Source organism: Toxotes jaculatrix, chromosome 5 (genome assembly GCF_017976425.1).
Source record: "Toxotes jaculatrix isolate fToxJac2 chromosome 5, fToxJac2.pri, whole genome shotgun sequence".
Classification (NCBI taxonomy): Eukaryota; Metazoa; Chordata; class Actinopteri; family Toxotidae; genus Toxotes; species Toxotes jaculatrix.
Window position 1 is genome coordinate 11,300,768 of NC_054398.1, and position 22,847 is coordinate 11,323,614.

Sequence of the window (22,847 nt, forward strand, 5' to 3'; positions counted from 1 at the left end):
CATACTCTCATTCTCTACAGCATCTACGCTGGCCCTTCTCTGAATACAGGAATTCTTTTTGAGTGCCCTTACAGAATTTCATTTCGGTGATAAGAAAAATTAGATTTTGTTGTGTACCTCTTCCATCACCGATCACTTGAGACAACCAAAGCTAGTCTGGCACCAAGCAAATTTCAAGCATGTTTCCCAGCAAGTGCAGTGCTTAATTTTATACTCAACTAGCATGTGCAAGTGAAAAGAAAACATTCCCTCGTTTCTCATCAGTTTGTAACATTGGAGAGTTGCCTAAACACTTGTGTGCGCACACACAGCAGTGTGAAATAACATGAGGTTACAGCCCAGTGAAAGCTCGCTACATTTCTCCTTTCGGCACCGCTGATCTGAAGCCAATCCCCTCTGGCCAATATTGACTGAGCTACTGTGGCAGAGGTGGCGAGAAACCAAGGCAGCCACCATAGAAAGAACCAGGACAGGGCACAGCAGAATATGGGATGTAGGAGACACCATGACATTACTTTGAGTCACCTTAAAGTCTAACAACCACTCTGGCTGAATTCCCCAGTGGAGTGTAGCAAAATACTATGATGAATGTGACCTCTGATATGGAACATGCAGCAGTAAACATTGTCTTTTAAGTTTTATTTCTCCACAGTGAGTGGTAGGGAGAGAAAATAGGCTAGGTAAGGGATTATTAGAGAAATAAAAATCAAAGGTGAAACACTGATGTGGTGAGTGGGCTGAGGAAACGGTGAAAAAAAACCAGCGCAAATAGTTGATGCACCTTTGATGCTTCACATCGCTCTCGGACTGACAGAAAGCTTTTGACAGGCAATCTTAATGTCAGTTGCACTCAAACTCAGCCAACGTGTAGACTCTCACATCCGTCTTTCTCACACAAGTTCGCACTCTTACAAGTTCAAAGTTGTTCAAATTACAAGCTTGAAATACTTGACATTCCCATCAGATGAACCCAATTTAGACAAATCTCAGTTCATAAATAATGTCATTTTAAAAGCAGTCACAGAATTCAAGGTCTTCTTAAGGCTGTACAGGGGATTCCAACCAAGATCAGACATTTAGGAATATTTTTCCATGCTAGATGCTAATTACCATAATGACACAGATCTAAGAGGGATCGGTCTCGGTGTCCACACTTGTAGACTCATTGATGTGTTCCTGCAAAGTCCACCAGAAGAGAGGATCTGTCTCACTGGAAAAGCTGCCGTTGTTTTAGGGATTTTGTTCAGTCTTTTTGTGTCTTATATTCACCTGCATCATAAGTCTGCATTCATCGGTGGATGGCTTCTTCTTCTCAGAAAGACATTCTTATATCAGCAGAATGCAGATGTAAAATATACGCTATTTGTGTTGGCAGAGATCCAGCAGAGACCAAATCAGCATGGAGATTACGTAATTTAATATGGTTAATAAAATCAAAACATCTAAAACATCTCCATCTGTGTTGTCATCAGGCCTTACTCTAGACGGTGAGAAATATTTCATCAAACTTTCATATCTTTTGCTTCTGATATGTGGTTTTACATGTCGTAGTTACAAGTTTTGAAAAGTGATAATTTAATTACCGAATTTAGATTTTTCAGCCAACAAAAAAAACATCACCAGACCTCAACTGAATCTCACTGATTTATAATGGAAAATGAAAAACATGAACAGTGACCTGTGTGGCTCACTTATGGACAGCTCAGTTCTTTCAAAGAAAGAAAAAGAAAAGAAAATGAAAAAAGTAAATTCTTATGCTCCATTTATCATATCTGACAATTCATTACATGGGCTACTTTCTCTGGAGTTTACAAGGACATTTCTGCTGTAGTCTCTCCTTTCACTATCTACTGCTTTCTCTATCTGAAAATACAAGTTTACTGCAGTATTATTTGGATAAGTTAAAAATAATGTGTGTTTCTTTAAAACTTCATTATTCAGACTCCAAAGTGAACCTCTTATTCAACATTATTCTCCTATTTTCTGAGTATAAATCCCTCATATTCTCAAAAATTCACTCCTCTAAGATTCAGTTAAACTTCTATTATCTGCTGTGAGCATTTGTTGGCTTGTCCTTGATTCATATTTAATATTTTATTCAACATACTGTTTTATTTTTCTTTTATACTCTTACTCTAGTTACATATATGCTCCTGGAAAAACATTTCTGGAGAATTCAATGGTTCTTCAAGTCCATAATATGTAGATTTGGATTTAGCCAGAGGGAAACCTCTGGGCACATCTTTAAAACACAAATTTGCCACAACTTCTCTCCTCTGTCCCAGAGCTGACATGGGTTCATTTTCATATTCCTCTTCTGTGTAGATATGCTGTATATTTTAGTAGCAAGAACTAATCAATGTATCAGTATGCACTTGATTATAAACTTATCCTTATCTTTTATTAATTTAGTTTTAAAATGATCTAGTACCGACTTTGCCAGACTATCTGGCCATCATCCACTTCCTTTTAGAGCTGAAACAGTTATTCAGTTCATTGGTCAGTTGATCATCAGAGTTGTTAATCAGCAGCTATTAAATATTTTCAAAAATTCCCAAAATTAGCTGGCTGTGGCTTCTTAAATGTAAGGATTTTCTACTTTTCTGTTTTATATCATTGCTATTTCAATATCTTTGAGTTTTGGGCTGTTGGTCAGACAAAATGTGTAATTTGAAGACATCACCTTGCACTCTGGGAACTTGATGGGCATCGTTAGGTTAATCAGTAATAAAAATAATCATTAGTTTTGCAGCCCTGCTTCCCTTGTCTTGATTAGCATTTTTGTCTTTGGGTCATTTTTAATTGGATGCAGTGCTCAGTTCTGTTAAAGATTTACCTCGAGGCCATGTGAAGGTATGAACAAGATGGAGACTGGGGCGAAACAGCTAAAGAAAGAAACTGTATGAGATAGCAAATTCTGACACCGGCCAGTGAGGAGTATAAAGGGCAGGATGCCTCTAATGCAGACTCAGAGCATAGTGGCAGGGTGACTAATGACCCACAGTGCTCTCAGTTATTATCACTGGCACACATACACACACACAGGCACACACACACATACACCATATGATTCATTCTGGTTCCGACTTTGGAGAGGCATGACTCAGCTGCACTCATGGGCAGCTGCACCAACATTTCTATCTCCATCTCAAGACCCGTAGACTCTTGGGCTAAATGAGGACATCAGCACTCTAGGAAATAGGTTTGTCCCACAGAAAGCCACCTCCGTGCTACACAAATTAGCTTTCTGCCCCGCTGCAATCAATGTGAAAGTGGGTCTCATTAATTTCTTGGGTCACAGCCTTCATCACACCTCAATCTTGCATCATTGGGAGGCCATTTCCTTTTGCATGGCTTTGACATTATTTTCAAGGCCAGGTAACTGTGAGGTCAGTCGCTGATTGTCTAATTTACTGACTGTGTCACAAAGCCAGCACCAACTCTGTCTCCAACAAATGTAACCTGTTATAATAGGAAATGTAATAATACAAATTCAACCGGCTGTCCAGAATTACCCAATATTACTGCATCTATACTTTACTACCTATGTGGCATATTTATATCTGTGTTATCTAGGAATTCAGTGATAATTGTCAGGTATCTCTAAACTTGAACACAGACACTTTTTGATCCATGTCTATGTGTTTAAATCACTAAAGACATCTTTCTATTGACATTTTTCATTTCACTGCCTAAATTTTTCTTGTTATCATTTAAGGACTGTCTTTTTGCAAAGTTGTCTCCACACAAAATCAACCGTATTCAACTTTTCTGGAGTCCAATCGATATATGTATGTATGACTGACATGACTTGGTTGTCAGTGGCAGGGTTTTCACAAGCTAGTTAGCCATGAAGACACCTCTTGACTCAGCACCGCCATCTGCTCAGCTGTGCTGCAGACAGCGCTGAGAGAATGAGAGATTGTAAACAATGGAGTCAGCGCACTCTCTACAGTGGGGTCCAAAAGTCTCTTTTCCATAATGGGAAACAGGTCCCATTCCCAATTTCTGAATTTCCCAAATTCCCAATTTCTAAAACCTTTTCTTACTCTTGGTATCTTTTTAATTTTCTCTTATGGAGCATTATGTTCTATAAGAGAAAGTTTTCATATCAGCAAAGCAAATATACAAGATCTGTAATACGCCAATATCAGCCAATGAAATTGTCTCACTGATGAATCGGTCGGACTCCAATATTTTCCACTTGTAATTGCATGTAAAATAAACTCCAAGGGAGAAAATATCATTTTTGCATAACACTGAGCAATTTAAGACTGATGTTCACTCAGTTTATGCAGAAATCATCACAGAAAGTGATTTAAAATCGAGTCTTAATTACAAATATTTGACAAATGAAGTCAAATTGGCCGGCGCTAGGCTGGCAGCGTTGTATCAGTTCTGCCAGACTAAGCCTCTGAGCTCCAGCCTCCAGTCTGGTCGGCTCGCAGACAGCCAGCCTGCAGAATCGGCCTGCAGCCCCAGGAGAACCTTCCATCCTGCAGCGTCTGCTCTTCTCTCTTCTCACACACATCCATCCTGCCTGGTCGGCCTGTCAAACCCTGCATCTCCCTCCCTCCCTTTGCCTCCCTCCGTCATCCACCCCCCTCCCCTTCTCCCCCTTCTCTTCCTTCGCTCCACTGGGCTTGTGAAGGTGAGCCAGTCCCCAGTGGCACTACTGTACAGATTGCAGTGCTTCCTCTTCAAATGAATGCTGCTCTCCTGTGAATACCCATGTAAAGAGTGGCTGGGCCGCTTCTTGTCTTCCTCTTCCTCCACCTTCTGTTTGGTTATTTTTGTCTTTCACTGCGCACTTATCTCTGGACGTCTGTATTCTTTAGTCTCTGTCTTGCTCAGCTGTCCTTGACCATGAGCAGGGAAGGTGCGGGCTGCTCAGTGTGTGACTTAACAGCAAGGGTGACAAAAAGAAAGCACTCCCTGAGGTTTGAGGCCAGTTTGATGACAGCTGTCACCCAATCACTTGCCCTTAAAAGCTCTTTTATGAGCAGGACGTGCAAGAGAGCAATGACAGCGGTACAAGGATGGCTTTGGTATATCTCTGAAGTGACTCTGCTTCTAATGGATGCATCTAATCATTTTTGATAGGTAGTGTCCATCTGCAGTTGTGTATGGATGTCTTTTGGTTGGCTCACCTCTATGTGTGTGTGCGTGTATATGTGTGTTCCAGACATTTTCTTCTATCTGTACAGAACTGCAGTCTCTTCCATTTCCAGGTTAGCTTCCTTTACTCCAGTTTTTATTGCTGTGTGGAATAGACAGTTTCTTTCATCTTTCTTTCTGGGATCTGTTCATATTGCAGTAAAAATTTTAACAACTCATTTAAACAATGATAAAATGCCCATTTTGTTAGCATTTAACAATTGAAACTCTCATGATACATTTACTTCACTTCTGTGGCTAAGATTCACTGCGCATGTTATGGTTGCCAGTAGAATTATGGTGTTTTATCTGTGATAAAGTGAAGAGATACTCGCATTTCTTTGAGCCAGAACAATCATAGACACTCAGTTAGCTCTGAATATGGACAGGAAATGAGCACTGATGTCCAAATGGACACAACTGTTTTCAGCTCTTTGTGACATAAACACTATCTGCACATCTGCTCATGTGCACATGAATGCCTTGGTGAGCATAGAGTGTTAGCTGGCCATCCGGTTGCTGCAGGTGAACTCATTGCCTTTCCCTTTGTGTTTGTGCAGGTTTTTGGAGATTATTATCACTTCAGACATCATGCCGTGGAGAAGCGAGCTTTGTCTGGCCACAGGGGGATGCACATCAGACTGCAAAAAGAACCACAGGTAAGACTGTTGTCAGCTCTCACACAGCTCACTGCAGCAACAAAAGGCCAAAAGACAGATTGGATTACACACAGAGAGTGTGTATATCACAAGAGAAAAGAATGCCAGCATCAGTGACAGCTTGTCAAAATCTGAATCCTTTGCAGTCCACACCGGTCCTTCCATCTGTCCCTCTGACCCAAGCCGAGGTACCGCATAGCTGTAAATATGCAAAATAAACCCTCCCAAACAACAGAACAGCTGGGAGTCTTTCTGTATTGGGCCTCACTTTTTCTCCAGCCTTGTAAAATCATTATTTGTACTTAAATGTTAACTAGAGAGGAAAATTGGCATTCACCAGTCTTATATCTAAAAACAGGAACATTTTCCATCACTGAAAGTTTTTGTCTTTTTTCTTACTAGGGATTTAGGGATAAGCAGTCTCACATTGGTTGACCTACAGTATATCCATACTATGTTTGCACTGTACATGAGAAAGGTTTGGCAGTATCCACTGTCATTCTGTTTTACCTACAACAGAATGACAGTATCCACTGTCATTCTGTTGTAGGTTAAAAAAAAAAAAACACAACTTGTATTGATTTTGTTCCTTAAACCAAAGAGAGTAAAATTCTTTTCAAATTGGAGAAAATGTTTTTCTCATAGAAAAGCACTTATTCTGTCTTGTTGCAAATCCGCCTTCATGAATAACAAGAACCTTTTCCTGTATTCAGAAGGGTTCTCGGGCTTCTTAGTGAAGTTCATGCACAGGCTAGGAACAAATTTGTCAGTGAATGTTGGTTAACATTGGAGTTAAATGGAGCAAATACACTTTTCAAATGAACTTTATGCAGCTTCTGTTTGTGTGGGGTACTGGGGCTGTTACAACTATAAAGGTTAATATGCTACATTTTTAGGACTAAGAATGCCATGACCTTTTGCAAGCTCAGTCGCCACAAAGAAAATGCTCTGCAGCTATGTTACACGGGATTTCTCAATGGCAAAAAATTCAAAACCTCTAATAAAACCAAATGTGTGTACATGGAAAGATGATTATTGATTGTTTTTGTGTGATTTGGATGAACTGACTCTTTAAATCTGCCACCCCTGTTGATAGTGTATTTGATTGCCACATGCGGTAGCCGCCCTCTTTTTCAGTTATGCTGCCACCTGACTCACCATCATGCTGCTGTCATGTTTACACTGGAAACACTGGAGGCAGCAGTGGTAATTGCTGCTATTTAAAAGCATCTTAAGAGGTACTTCACTGGTGCTAAAAAGGGGGCAGTTACAACATGAGAGCCGACTTGAGCCATCTGTAGCAAGGTGGGCCTGCCAAGTGGAGCCTAAGGACTACTCTCTAGCTTTTCCTGAGTCCAAGTCGGGGTCGCTGAGAAGAGGGCTGATGTGGTCTGACAAGCGCTGACGCCCAAAGACATCATTAGTGAGACATGGTGATATTCGCTCAGGCTAGTGGTGTCAGGGGTCAGGCTAAATGGATGTTAACAAGGCTCTGAGAGCATATGGGTTCAGAGGTGTCTGCCTAGAAGAAGGGAGAGTACTGTGGTGCTGAGATGGTTACAAAATCTACTTTGAGATCCCCAAAATTGACAACAAATGACATTGTGGTATGGGCAATGACAGAGGTAAGGATTTTGTCTGTATTGCTCAGGAGGATTTTTGTGATGTACAATACTGGAATTTAGAGTTGTACGCAGTGGCGATGGACAAAATGCAAAACTGTTGTCAAAACAGGAGGACAGTCAATCAAAAGTTGATGTACCTCTAATAAGTGGTTTGCAAGGATCAGCATTAAATTGGAGGGTGGAAACTGAAGTTTACTGTTTGTACTGTATAATGTACTGTATAGGCAATTTTCCAACTGAGAGTGAAAGCCTTATCTAATATAAAGACGTGCTTCACAGATTCCATCTCACAGGTTCATCTCAGTGAGAAGGTCAGTGATTCAAGTTAACACAGCACTTGAACCCCCAGCTATTCAGGGCATCGTGTTTGTCCCTATGTTACCTACCCGCCCACACAACCAGAAACAGACCAAACCTGAGGCGAAGCATGACCACTGCCAAAAAAGCACCACAGCATAACTGAGTGGGTTTGTGTTTACGTGCGTTTATTTATGTGCATTTGAATATTCATATGTGTCTGTGTGACCATGTGATCTCTGGAAAAGGGGGAAGAAAAGATTCTGCCTCACCTGCTTCAAAGAAAACAGATTTAAAAGGCAATGAAAACATAATGGTTGGATTAGGATTAGTCAGTGCTAAGCTTTAAGCTTGTTACAGTGTTTCCTCTCTGTAATCCAGCTGCTGTCTCTCACATTACCTCCATTGTCTCTTTTCCTCTGTTCCCTGGTGCTAACATGCCGCTTATCACCACCCCCTTTGAATAATCACACAGTGGCAAGATGACATTGGCAGCTGCATAAGCTTTTACCATTACGCTTGCGAGGGCTGTTTGTCATCTCCTCTCCACACCCCACACCTTCCCTATGAGGGAAAGAATTGATTTGTTTTGGGGTGGCTGCTGCTGGTTTTGTACAAACCGCAGTGTAAGGCAGCTTACAGCACGCTATGTTTCGGAGGGACTTTACCCTATGTCTCCTTTTCTCTCTCTTTCTCTCTCCCTCTCCCTCTCCCTCCCTCTCTGCCTTTCACTTGCCGTTTTCTGACAGAGTTAGTATCTGGCTGTAAGAGTGCCCTGTGTTTTCAGGTGCTGCATGAGGCCATACTGCCTAAGGATGAGCCTGACGATACTCTATATATGTGTTGTTGTCAGCAAACCTCATGAGAAAACCAAGTCCAATAACACATTAGTTTGTTGATTAGTACTTTCTGACTTACCCAGTTTGTCTGTGACACTCAACCCTAAGACCATTGCGTTCCACTGATTTAAATCTTTTCATCACAGGAAGAGGCAGAAGGAAATAATGTATTTTGGGGGACTATCATCAGTAGAGAGAGTAATCCTTCACTTAGTTTGAGTTGAGTTTCTTTAAGATATAACAAAAAAAAAAATTTAAAAAATCAAAGATCAAAGGAACATTCCATTAAACCCTTTGGGAGGGTCCTGACCCCCAGGTTGGGAACCACTGATTAACCATACAATTGTTACAAACTCAGAATAATCTACAGTGCCCATGTTCATCATAATGTGTGTGGCTCCCTGATGGGTTTTTAATAGTCTTTGAAAAATAATGGAGTTTTATGGCACAGGGAAAAAGCTACATCAGGCTTGGATTCACAGACAGTAATTATTAGAACGATCAATTCATTGTTGCTTTCGGTCTTTTCATGGGATTTGTTGATAATAATAGAATATCACCAGACTTATCCGTCAACATATCTTCTTCCACCACAAGCTGTGGAAACACAGATTTATAGATCAAAGCTCAGGCTGTCTCTCTACCAGTGTCTCTGCTTACAAACAATACCAGCATGGCTTCTCCTTAGTCATCAGACAGGAAAGCCCCCAGGACAATGTGGGAGAGATGGAACAAATAGTTTATTGCTCAAATAGATTACAGACCTAGTCCATGTGGAGACCTCCCTGTTGTCTCATGATTGCTTCTTTGTCTGGTTCTTACTCTTTGTCCCTTGTCCCAGGCCTCAGTGTGGTCCTTATTTCTCTGCGTACTAATTAGTCCTCCATCACTCACTTGGTCTTGTGGAAGATATGGATTAGACCTTGTTTTTCTCAGAGTCATTAAGCGTGGGCGGTGTGGCTGAAAAGCTGTGCAAAGTATTCCAACAGTTTGCTGTAATTAAAACAATGACATAACATTACATTAATTATATTTAATGTCAGTTTTCTCAAGATGATGTTATGTGCATTAGCTCTCAGTTGAATGTGCTAATGTTTAATCATTTGCATTAATTGACTACATAAGTGAAGCACTAAATATTCTACAGTAAATGGCTGCATCCAAATCATCATCTGGTTTATGTATCAGCTGTAATTTTGTTCTGATAATAATGTGGTATGCAGTGGGCAGTAGTGCAGTGAGGTCAGTCATGTGCTATTCTAAATGTAATGAAAAGAGATAAATGTTAATTAGTGTAGGGTCACTTGAATAAGGTTAATGGCTTCATTCTCTGAGGCTAAGTTTTCAACTGGGGTTGGAGCAACACCACAGTCGGTAGCCATACTGAACATTTTCATTTGTTTTCATTCAGACCACGCACTTAACAAGAGCATGTAATACTAAAATCAAGCAAGTGGAGAAGCCTCGCTACCAGAAACAACTCTGACAGTAACAAGCAAAAAGGAGGAAAAAAAAACTAGTGAAAAGAACTGAAACACCTGAATAACAAGTGGTACTTTGAGGATCTGCAGAGCAGTGTAAAGGAAATTCGCAAGTTTAGACGCATTTCACTTGTGTGAAATAAAAGAGAGACCAGTTTAGGCTTTGTCACAATCAGCAAAAATTCAGCAAGGGATGCATTTATCACTGACAATAATAATGCACAACAGCATTTGCTTAAACTGTCTTGTACAAATTCCCTGTGCTACAATATGAGTTAATTCCAATTTAGCTTTCAAATATAGTTATGAATGTTTTACTCCTCATTTACAAAGGAGGAAGAATTGCTGAGTTGCCCTTTATTTAATTAGAACAAAGTGCAGTGTTTGTTAAAGCATTACCACGAGTCCTTCACACTAGATTCACCTTTCTCTTTGTTATAGTTTCACTTCTCGTTCTTTGGATCACACATAATTTTATTATATCAGGGCATGGCAGCATTGTTAATTTGCTCATCTAGGAAATAACGTCATATACTACCATGACTACCATCTGTAAACGTGTACTGTATGGGCATTCACTGATTGTGTCCTTCACGTTCAAACAGAGGGGCAGATATCTGGATCCAAACCAGATGTTGCTTTTGTTAATGAGTAGCAGATGTTAGTTTTGGAAGTGGAAGTATGTTTCTTGAGGAAGTGTTCCTTGTTAAGGTTGCAAAATGCCAGCCTTTATTTTGTCTCACAGCTTGGGTATGAGATGCGCAGTTATCAATACACATGCTTAAATGTGCCAAATATACATTTGGCAGTCTTGACGGTGTCCACAGATTGGTGGTGAATGATGAGGGGTTTACTTGATGAGAGTAATGTTGAAAAAAGTTGCTGTCGCTGGCAGCTGCTACATCTGGAGAAGGCACTGCTACCTGCACCCTTCGGTTTTAAAGATGTCACATGATAAAATAGAAGATCAAACATGTTTTTATCATCTAATATGTATGCTGTGCGTGTCTAAATATTTAACCGTAAATGAAAATTTCAAGTTCTGTGGGAGTCTTGAATCATTCTTTCCACTGTCAGTCATGCTCACAGAGCAAAACGCCTGTCAAAATATATAGATACAAGCATGTAACAGAACCGAGCACAGAAATGCTTAGTCAGTGAGTTATTTTATCAGGCAAGTGGACAGATATTGAATGAGTAGTTATTGTTTGTCTTTTAGCAAGGATGTGTGGAATTGTTTTTTGCAGCATCAGAAACAAAACGTTAAAATGACATGTACTTTGTGTGATTAGAATTTGCTGTAACCCACCCCTGCCTAGACTTTAAATAACCCAGCAGCCTTCAAAGCCCCCCTACTCCGCCACACTATACAGTAGCAGTTTCCTCTGCATCTCTGGAATGAAATAAATTCGATTTGCTTTACACGTCTGCATCTTTCTCTAGTTATTACTTTTTGAACACAGCTGATGCCGTGTTATTCCGTGTCTGCAATCTGTGGGACATTTCAACAATTTCTGAAATTCTTACATTAGTAATGGCACAATAGCATGTGAAGATAATTGTGTAAACTGTGAATTTTTTCTCTGTTTGCCTGTTTGTGTGTGTGTGTGTGTGTGTGTGTATGTGTCTGGGCGTTCCAGGTCCTGTGGACTGAGCAGCAAGTGGTGAGAAAAAGGAAGAAAAGAGATGTGTACGAAGAACCAACAGACCCTGATTTCCCCAAGCAGTGGTATCTGGTGCGTGATGGTCTCTGATCTTTATAGCCTAGACCTCATTAGACGATCATTATGGCTTTATGTCAAAAACTGTAGCAATGAGGGATTTTTTTTTTCTTCCCAAAATACTGGGTTCCTTAAAATATCTTCACTTTCAAGCCACAAGTGCGTTAAAACTGTCAAAATTCAGTATATGTGTACTCGCTCTTAAATGGCATACAGTGTGCAGCTTGCAGCAGCGTGCTGGTTGTTTTATGAAATCTGTGTAGCATAAGCATCAAAGAAGTTCAAGTAGGTGCACAGTCAGTGAATTTATAATGACTATTCATGTTTTGGTATTCAGTTCAAAATGCCACTCTAGATTTTGAGGCTAATGAGAATGTCCCTCTCTGCATTCAGATTTGTCAACAGCAGATTTGTCCTGGACATTTTTCAGTTTCTGCTATGCAATTATTTCTGATATCTTGAAAGCCTCCTTTTTCCAGCCCTGTCAGAACAGCACAACACTCTGTAGTTTCAGCTCTGCAGAAGCTTGTGAGGATACCAGATTTAAAGATGTATTCGTTATCACAGTGGCAAAAATTATTAATTCCCTTATGGCCAATCAGATAAGTATACATTGAATTGCTGTCTTTTGGACAAATCCTGCAAGCCTCAGTTACATCAGCTTCGCCACCAACACAAGGTTTCCTGAGTCAAATGTATAATGCAGTACATTCTAGGATGCTGGTTTTAATATGAAATTAAATGTCAGGACAGATCCACTACTGAACTGTATCACCTGTGAAACATTGATAGCAAATGGTCCTGGCTCTGTGTCTATTTAGTGATTCACAGCTTCTCTCTGAGATGCTTCAATTTGCCCTAATCTTCCCTTTTTTTCTTGTTCATATGCACAAAACCTCTGTCACTGCAACGGATTAATGACAGCAGTGACTATCCCAGACATAAATCACCAGTGAACGGAAGATGTGAAACCACCTCTGCCATTCAGCATTAGACCTCTAATCATCAGAGGACTTAAACTCTTTTTCTCCTATTTAAAGTATTCAAGTATTCTACACAGCTCTGGCTTGAAGACCAAATAAAGATGGTTTAGCTGAGGTCACATCACACCAGTGATGAAGTTTTGTCCTGGTTGTACAACCAATTCATGGTGTTTCTAAGTCCTTTTACATGTATATTGGCTTATTTGGCTTCATGGCCTCCACCAGCCTGAAGCACAACGCTACCTAAAAGTATTTATATTGAATGGTTTCTGTGACCGTTGGAAGCCAACATCCATGAATTTGAGCTGGATACCTAAGCAACCAGGCAACCACACAGAATTGCGTGTGCCGGAATTATGCCCTATGGAGAAAAATCAGCAGGAAACAGAGGAGGGGGCAGAGGAGGTTGCCTGTGATGTCTTTCCATTCCTCCATCTATCAGTGTTTATCTGTAACCATCTCTTTCACCTTTAGCACTCACTTCTCTTCACACTTCTCACAGTGAGAATTTACTGTTATTCATCCAAATCATACTTTACCACTCTCTCTGTATCCCCTATTTTTTTTCCTCCCTCCCCCTCCTCTCAAAGCTTGCAGACTGTTATTTCCTCTGCAAGAGAGGCGAATGCTCCCACCAAGATTTCTGACCTGCCACAGGCTGTCTGTCTTCTTTCTGACAGCGTAACTACAGTAGGATGCTCACACTGGGCAGCCCCGTCTAAGGAGTTAGACATGTCGGGGTGATGGATTAAAATTGGATTTTAAGTGTTCATGAACCACCTCTGATCTTCCTTTTCATGTCTGTGTGTTTTATTTTTGTATAAAGCATTTCTGTTTTCATTTTCAGCGTGACATTTTGCCGAAAGTAAAAGGTTTTTGCAGCTGATTTAACAGACTGCTCTAAGTGTCAGTCACAGCAGATTGACAGCTGAACAAAAGGCCTGTGTCTCTTCCAGTCCACCCCGACACATCAAGACCTGAATACCAAAGTAGCCTGGGCTCAAGGCTACACAGGAAGAGGTGTCGTGGTGACTATCCTTGACGATGGCATTGAGAAGGACCATCCTGATCTCATCAGCAATTATGTAAGTCACAAAAACACATAGCAGCAGAAAGACAAATGACGGCAGAGGTAAAGGAGAGCTTGAAGAGACTTTAAAATGACATGATTGGTGTCCTGTTTTCATGTCTCTCTTAGGACCCTGAGGCCAGCTATGATGTTAATGATGGAGATGCTGACCCGCAACCAAGATACACGCAGCGAAACGAGAACAGGTAATTTGGCAGCTAAAGCAACAATCTGGCAATGCCATGCTTAGGAATTGATCTTAACTGCTTCAAAATGAGCTTTCAAACATTATGGAAATTTGGCAAACGGGCGCAGACATGATTCATTTCATCAGGAGCGTGGGCAAACATTTCCATAAACTGAGAAATAATTTGGACGGGGGTTTTCATTTTTTACCAAACAATTCTTGTCCAACTCCTTGTTGGTGTTTGACAAGGACTGTCGTGCTATTGGTTGACAGGGAATGACACTGATGAGAAAGCAGCAAGTCTCTACAGCTTTTGGTCTAGTGCTTTTGGCTGAATCATTTACATTTAAAAAACCAATTATATAAAATTTGAAAGCAGTGGTGCAGTCATTCTGCACAGTCTTGAAAGATTGTTCCCTTCTTTTTTTTTTCTTGCTTCAGTACACAAACCAAGCTGCTGTAGCTGCATTCCAAGGTCCAGTCTGTACAGCCCCACAGCTACTTTGGCACTTATTTGTTGCTAATACTTACAGTACTTGTTTACTTGCCCTCAGTGATTCATGGTCTTCCCTTCCAGTCTTTGGTGATCGTATTAAAACATGTTCGCCCCAATTTAATGATGGAACACTACAGCACTAGCGAGGGCAAATCCTAAACCTTCATCCCCTCCCCTCTCCCAGTTTCTCCAAATGCTATGGTCCTCTGCCTTAGTTCAATCCCCCTGGAGCAGATGAGAAGCTACATCCCGCCTCTGAAATGCACAGCAGGATTTGTCTCAAATCTCTCTCTTTTCTGGGACGACTGCCACTAAGTCTTTTTGTAGTTGTTTGTTGTTTGTTTTTCTTCTTTATTTCAGTTTCAAAGCGCAGCATCCACTTGCAGTTGGTCAGAGGAAGAAGCAAAATCAGCTTAACAAGTTTTCAAGAGCTAGTAGACCCTATTGAATGAAAATAGAATCGTTTCTGCACAGTTGTTCTTATTTGAAATTTCACAATGTTTATCTCTCTAAGCCGCTTCTGCTCTACACGTAGCGTTGTTTGTTTTTCTGTCCTCATCTGAAATGTGATCATTTCATCTACAGCATTTGTTTATCCTGAAAGAGGTTAGCGTCAGCAGGGTTTTGAGCAGCGGCCTTGTTTCTTGTCCTTGCCCACAGCTCGAGCAGCCATGCAGAGCGACCCCGGCCCTTTCTGTCAGTGTAAAGTAGATCCCACTCTGTCCTGCTGATGGAACAAAGCACTACTGGAGGGGATTACTCCCTGCCTCTGGTTCACTTCAGCTCCCCAACTGCAGCATACTATTACTTCAAAAAGGCACATACACACATAATAAAAACAGAGAGTGCACAGATTCGCACTCACACACACTCTACTATCCATGTCAGTGGAATTGCCAAAGCAATTATCTTGGATTGGATCAATTTATGGGCATGGAATGAAAAGCAAGGGTGTGTCTCCGTGTCTACAGCCTGGAGCTGCAGTGTTTGGAGTGACCTGTGGACAAATTATATCCAATGAGTTATGTAAATCACCACGGAGTAATACAGACCAACAGTGAGTAATGCTCACAAGCCCCTCGCAATGAGATTATATGAATTTATTCATAGGACAACAAACAGGAAACGAGAGTCGGAGGCGGGCATTTTCCATAGCCATGGAGGCCAGTTCATCTGTACTGATGACACGCCAGGCTGAGTTTTGAATTCTAATCTCAGGGTTTTTCCATAGAGAAGCTCTGCACTCTTGAGTTGGCAGTTCCGGCAGATATTGTTGAAGGCGGTGTCAGGCTAAGTTGAAGGCTGGTTGAAATCAGGCCAAGTAGGTAATCCATTTGTGCTCCATCATGACAATGTCTTTTTTTTTCCTTCTCTACTTTCATCCACTTCTTCTCCATTATTTTACTGTGATATGGATGTATTGGGTTGGGAGCGGAAAATAGCAGGATTGATTTCACTTCCTGTCCACAGCCTGTCAGTTGAGCAAAATGCTATATATAAAACCTCAAGGGACAGGAGGTCAGGGCAATTTGGTCAGTATCATAATGAGGATACCGAGTGAGAATACACATATTTTTCCATATCCATACATAACGAGACCAAACTCTATAAATACGTCAAACAAAAACTTTAATAATCGGTTATATTCATTTTGAATTACCACGTACACCAAATCATTAATTTGGGCAACAGAATTTGTAGAATGAATGAATGAAATCACACAATTTCACTAAAATTTGTAAGTGTGAAACAATAATATATAATTATCACCCGGTCCAGTGTGACACACATCCAATAGTTTTTAATGTCTACTGAAATAATTCTTCCTGTTCTATCTTGGCACTGATTTAAAGATTGTAATATATATTACAATTGTTATGCATCATATATAATATATAATATATAATAATAATAATTATATTTAGTTTCCAGAGAAACACTGGAGTCCTGATTGGGTGAAACTGAGAGATAAAAGATCATTATCTTGCCGTGTTATGACTATAACTGCTGCCACATTCATACTAGATCATATTCATCACACATCAAAACTACACACTGCTGTGCAGATTTTCAGTCTACTTATTTTAATTTGTTTAATTTAGGTACGTGGGGATTTTTTTTCCTTTCAGATTTTCTTAAAACCTTTCAAGTATGTACACTGTCTGTGTTCTTCCAACCTCCCCGTGGAGAACCATTAGCTCCGATTGGGAACTTTTCACAGGGGCCCATTAATTAAGATCCATGTGCCTGCATGGAAGATTGCATAGTGACAGTCTTTTTTAGACTGACATGCTACACAGCCCTGGGTGTCCTTCAGTCCAAACCAACCCATCAGCACCTGAATACTAAAGTGCCTTAAACTCAAGGCTGGAAGGATGAGGGAAGAGGTGTGGTGGCTAATCTGGATGATGGCATTGAGAAAGACCAAGAAAAAAAAAAGTGTTTGCATGCTTCTCTCGCCCTATGAAATTGCTTTGTCCTTGGTGGCACATGGCTATTTGTTTCTCAAACTTTGAAAGTGCTTCTTCAGCAGAAAGACACTGGATAGGGAAAATGGCAAATGGGCCTGCACCAGTCACTGCAGAAGACACACATCTTAAGTTTAATTTCATTAAATTCTTAATTTCTTATGACATTAGTCAAGGTCGGGCAGGCATCCCCTGCATTAAAGAGCTGGGGGGAGCCCTGAATTTATTAAGAAGTGAAGTAGGGTACTTATTTAATCCAATAAAATGCTTTTGAAAGGTTTAACTTTTTGAAAAGTTTGCTATGATGATCACTAATATCAGTAAATATGTTTTTGAATTAACAAATGTAGAAGCAAGTTATTGATATTCTAATCTTTTTCTGAAATATGAAACTATTATGGAGCATTTTTCATGAAAAGAACAGACAAAAGTTTGTAATATTAATAAATTATTCCTAAAACTGTTCTTTGTACACTTTCTCTCGTAAAAATCTTCACCTTTAAATCTGTTTTTTTTTTCCTGCCGATGAGACATTAATTCACAATTTCACCTCTTACTTAATCCATCCATATTGCTTAAATCGAAATGTGCCAGGTTACCGACTCTGGAGATTAAATGTTTCTGTGCTTCACTGTCAACACACCGTGTTAAAAACATTTTTAATGTGTCACGGTGGAGCATTTTGTGTGCTTAGCTGACAGAAAAGAAATCTGGATCCATTTTGAATTCCAACTGCAACGCCAGTAAAAATGAAAATGGCAATAGGGTTGAATGCTATCTGCGGGCACTGTGTCCTTGGCCAAACACTGCCAGACAAGTGGTTTCTAAGGCCTGAAACAAACCCTGTTTAAGTATGTGAATTCAAATGAAGATGCCTGTGCTGTGCTCTGCAAATCCACCAGACTTCCGCTACATACACCATGTGCATGTTTAAGTCTGTATGGAGGTAATAAACTTGGGTTATCAAGGGAGTGATACGGGACAAATCAGACTGAAGGAGAGCACAAATCATTGAAGACAGCTTCCTCCTGCATTGTCTGCTGTAGCGCCTCTGTTACAGTGTTTGACACAGCAGGTCACATCTGCTCGGCATTGACATTGCCACTGACACATTGTAGAGCTCAACATTGTATGGAACTTGCATTCTCCAAGCATCTGCATTCACCTTTATGTCATGTATGTTGTGTAGGTTGTTTTTCAGTCCGGCATTACATGTACAGTGGTTTCAGGAAGTATTCAGACCCATTGACTTTTTAAACGCTTTATTTGTAGATTTAGTTTTAAATTGATAAAATTGCCCATTTTGCCCATCGGTCTACACTCAATAATCCATAATGGCAAACTGAAAACATATTTTGAGAAAAATATGAAAAAGAGACTGAAATCTCAGTATTCGTATACCTGAAGATGGAAATTCACAGACATTTGAATGAGGTGTGCAAAGCTTGTAGAGACTTACCCAAGAAGACTGGAAGCTGTAATTGCTGTCAAAGGGGGCTCTACAGAGTACTGAAATAAGGGTGTGAATTTTGTCATTTGTGATTGAGAGATTTCAGCCTCTGATTGTGAATGAATTTGCAGAAATTTCTACAAACACGTTTTCACTTTGTCATTATGGATTGTTGAGTGTATCCATTTGAAAGTGGTCCATTAGTTCATTTGAAATTTAAATTTACAGCACAATAAAATGCAAAAAGTAAACAGGTCTTAATATTTTGGGAAGCCACTGCAGAGGATGCACTCGACCCTCTAGATAAACATGTAAACCCACAAGAAAACTCTGCGTAAAGACTGAAGGCACTTTAGTCAAAACAGAACTTGTGTAAGCGCTATTACGAAACTTCATTTGTTATTCTGACCCCAAAAGTTGACAGTTTGACAAAAGTTTTTTTCAGACTCTTAAGTTGACTGAGACCCATTGTGTATGGAAGAAGAACAATAAGAAAGAAGAGCAGAGAAACAGCTCACAAAAAGTATTTTCTCTATTTACTCTCGGCATCCCATGCTGCAGATAAATGCCCTCCACTGTTTACACTGAGTTTTTTGAATTATTGTTTACAAAGCCACCTTTTGTCAAACCTGAATAATGTAATTCTGCCTCCCCATGTCTTGTTTATTCTTCTGGGGATGGCTTGTTTACTTTCCAGACAGCCAGGCAAACTTTTTCGGAGGTGATGTTTGGCAGGGACCTCGTTCTTAAACCTGATTCCTCTGGCTTTCTGTCTGCATTCCTGCTATTATTTTTGCCAAAGAAAAGGGCAGTGTGACTGAAAGCTGCTGTTTTCTCAATATTTTGACGCAGTATGGCCAATAGTGATTGCAGCAGCAGTCCTGAGCCAAACCTCATTCTACAAGACATTACTGATCACCTGGAGTCAGTCAATATTACCCTGCTCAGTTGACCAGAGACTGATGAATGGGATGTTAAAGCAGTTGTGTCTGCGGTGTGTGGAGAGAGTCCATTTGAGACATGCTGGGCGATGTTGAGCAATTTGTTTCTTTTCCCATTAGGTTACTTTGATTTCTTTTAAGACATTTGAAATCATTTAAACATGCCTTATTGTTTCACTTCATCTAATTTGTTTTCACAATGAGTGGTTGTACATCTCATTATTTTCATTTATCTCCTTTTCAGATACCTCATCATCAGGCAACGGTCACTTTAATCACAATAGTCCCATTAAAAGAGTTTATTTCCTCTCCTACCACAGTGCTCCATATAGCAGAGTAATAATATATTTTATTCAGAGAGTAGCACAGCTGTTACTGTGCCTCACAGTAAAAAAGACATCGATTTCTGGGTCCCTTCTTTGTAGAGTCAGGTTTTTTTTCCCTCCTTGTCTGCATGAGTTTCCTCCCACATAAGGACTTGCAAGTCAGATGGACTGGAGACTCTAAATTGCCCAGAGGTATGAATGTTCATGACAGTTACGGTGTCTGTTTGCGTGATGATGGACTGACAACTTCTCCAACGTGTTTATTGCCTTCTGCCCATTGTTTTCTAGACTAGGCATTGGTCGTACTTTAAGTAGGCAGAAAAGATAATTATCCAATGTATTTGATTTTTCTCAAACCAAAGACAAGAAAATCTGGAATTTGAAACAAACACATCTGATCATCTTCTTTACAAGGCTGGAGGCAGCACCGCTGTGTTCGGCCACAGAATGAAGAGATCTCCACTTCACACTCCAGTGTAACCATTTGAACAGACCTGCCTGAGGCCACAGCTGAGCTGAGTTGAGCTGAGCAGAAAATAGCCTAATCCTTTTGGCAGCTCCAATGAACGGACCCTTTTCAGTCCCTCTAAAAACAGATAAAAACCAACAGAGCAATGCCAAGTCCTACAGTTTAACCAAGCATGGGTTAGACATCAGTCACACTTGGTGATGCATATTTTAACACATGCGTTCTATACAACAGAAATGCTACATAAGTGTGTTTGTGTGGCCGCGTTCGTCGTCTATCTGTAAACATAAATTCTCAACACTTGAATACACATCTTTCTGTTTTATATACTGTAAGAGAGGGAGTGCCGTGTCAGCATGGAGCATTGATGTGCTTCTCTTGCTCATTTGCTGATAGCTAATGGTAATGCCTACAGAGATGGTTTTACACATGAAGTTCAGTTTACTTATCACAAGAAGTACTACTCAGCCTGTTATAACAGTAGTGCAATGTCCTTTGGCGTGAAACTGAAGGCATGGAGTTTGAACAACTTAATGGAAGGGCAATAATAAATCAGTGGATCACTCTTTTAAGATGGATTTGTAGTTCTGTATTAAGAGGCTTGACTTGGGGCCACTATGGCTACAGAGGTACTATTTAGATACAGTAAAAACTGCGATTTGGTCATCATGGGTTGCTGGTAATTTCCCCTGTAGAGATTGTTGAAAATAAAGCCGAAATGAGAACTGTATAGAAAGACTCTTGTATAGTACAGACGTTTTCTGCTCCCTTTCAGAAACTCATATCTGGCATAGCCATTTCCACTGCAAACCTTTTGCTTCTCACAGTCTGAGCTCTCTGTCACAGCGAATGAAAGAACAGAAACACAGCAACTGCTTGGAAAATAGTCTCATATTCAGTAATGAGACAGGGCAAATCTTCCCAACGTCACTCATATCACAAAGTAAATGAAAGACTGAAAACTGTTATTTTGGGGAATATAATTAAAGCATAATGCAGTGTGATCAAATGCAAGACATTCGTCTAGTATCAACTGGTGAATTCCAGCACTGACCTAAAAATCAGAACCTACGCCGTGTGTATATACAGTGGAGCTCCCATTAAACCCTTGCATCAAGTATATATCCAGCTTTTGATCTACTGCACCACCTGCATGAAAGCATAAGATCTAATTTTACCTCTTCTAACTGCTCACTATCCCATCCCAAAGTGTCCAAAGCCAGTTCCTTGTTGTTTATTTACTTCATGCAGATGAAAGAGTAAACTTTTATTTCTCTGGAATATTAGGATTATATCAAAATTTATTCTAAAATGAAGTGACACCTTCAATAAAGTGATAACATTTTTGCAGTGTAAAGTTCTGTAAGTATATGAATGCTCAGTGTGTCTGGCATTAAGAGGCTATACAGTGTCGTATACTGACTCTGTATGTACTTGTGGTCACATTGCATCATGTCCAGAGATATTGTGTTGGGTGACATGTCTACATTCTCCAGTAAATGACAGGGCAGTGACTTGGCCAAATATGGTGCCTTGTCCTGAGGAGGAGCGATAAAAGCATTACCTCACTCTCTCCCTTTTGCTCCTTCTGATAAGATAAGGGAGGTCACATTGACTTTAGAGAATAGAGCCCCTAGTTCAGCAGCCTTTTATCTCAGCTTTGTTTAACTTTGTTGTGTCTTTTCTCCACAGCTTGTCTCTTGGACAAATCATGTAGCTTTTGCCGTCCTCCCAGCTCACATACGAATGATTTATGTACTGCAATTGTCTTTCTCCAAGATGAGGCTGTGCTATTTTTGAACTGTTTCATTGTTTTCCTGTGTCTTTTGTGCAAACTTTAAGCTTCTCTTTTTTTCTTTTTTTTTTCTCCAAACTACACTTAGGCCTGACCTCACTAGTCATCGTGTCTCTGAATTCTTTCAATCTATTTTAAATGGATATAGAATGGAGGCATTCAGTAAAGTGTCTCGGAAATCATTTAATTTCATGGACATTTGACAGATAAAATTGTGGCGTTGCCGTAAACCCTTTTGTCTGCTCTGGCACGCCTGAGCCTCCCTGGATATATTAAGCTGTCTGGCTGTTTTAGCTGAATTCAATCCAGGCCAATCAGCCATTTGCACACATACATAAACATGCATGTGTGCACATGCAGATAGCATTCAAAAGAGCTGCATCTTGATGTGTACAGCCTCTCTGTAAATGTCTTCCTGGGCCTCTGGCTCGATGTTCACTCTGCCCGTCCTGGCTGAACTCCCTTCCTGGCATCACATCTGTGGCCAGAGCTTCTTGGTCTAAGGATATGTGCTGTGCTGTTGGGCCATAAAGGCTTTTTTATGATGCTGTGGATGAAGCAATAATTGTATGCGCAGACATTTGCAGCTGAAGGCATTGCAGACCTCTAGACTTCGTGGCTTGCACTTTGAAAATACCACACCTTTTTTTATTCCGCTTTGGTTGTAACTGGCTAGTTGAATCACAGAAGAAGCGAAACACAATGCATCCTTTTTTTGTAAGGAAAAGCTGTGGGGCAAGCTTTTTGTTTGTTTGTTTTTAAATAAAAGTCACTGACAGTTGACACTTGGAAGTTGCCGCTTGCAATGCAATTCAACTGCAGTTGTCTGGACAATGCGAGCATGTTGTATTCTGGGCCAAGCCATCTGGCTGGCCATGGTGCTG

At 40.3% G+C, this 22,847-nt stretch overlaps 1 protein-coding gene across 4 annotated transcripts in view; it reads left to right on the forward strand.

Moving 5' to 3' along the window:
- Positions 1-22,847, forward strand: part of furinb (furin (paired basic amino acid cleaving enzyme) b) — a 70,255-nt gene that overhangs the window by 27,941 nt on the left and 19,467 nt on the right. For all 4 annotated transcript variants that reach the window (XM_041037966.1, XM_041037969.1, XM_041037967.1 and 1 more), the window contains exons 3-6: positions 5,718-5,816; positions 11,699-11,794; positions 13,719-13,847; positions 13,961-14,037. In XM_041037966.1, coding sequence (XP_040893900.1) covers positions 5,718-5,816; positions 11,699-11,794; positions 13,719-13,847; positions 13,961-14,037 — 401 coding nt within the window. The remainder of the gene's footprint in view (positions 1-5,717; positions 5,817-11,698; positions 11,795-13,718; positions 13,848-13,960; positions 14,038-22,847) is intronic.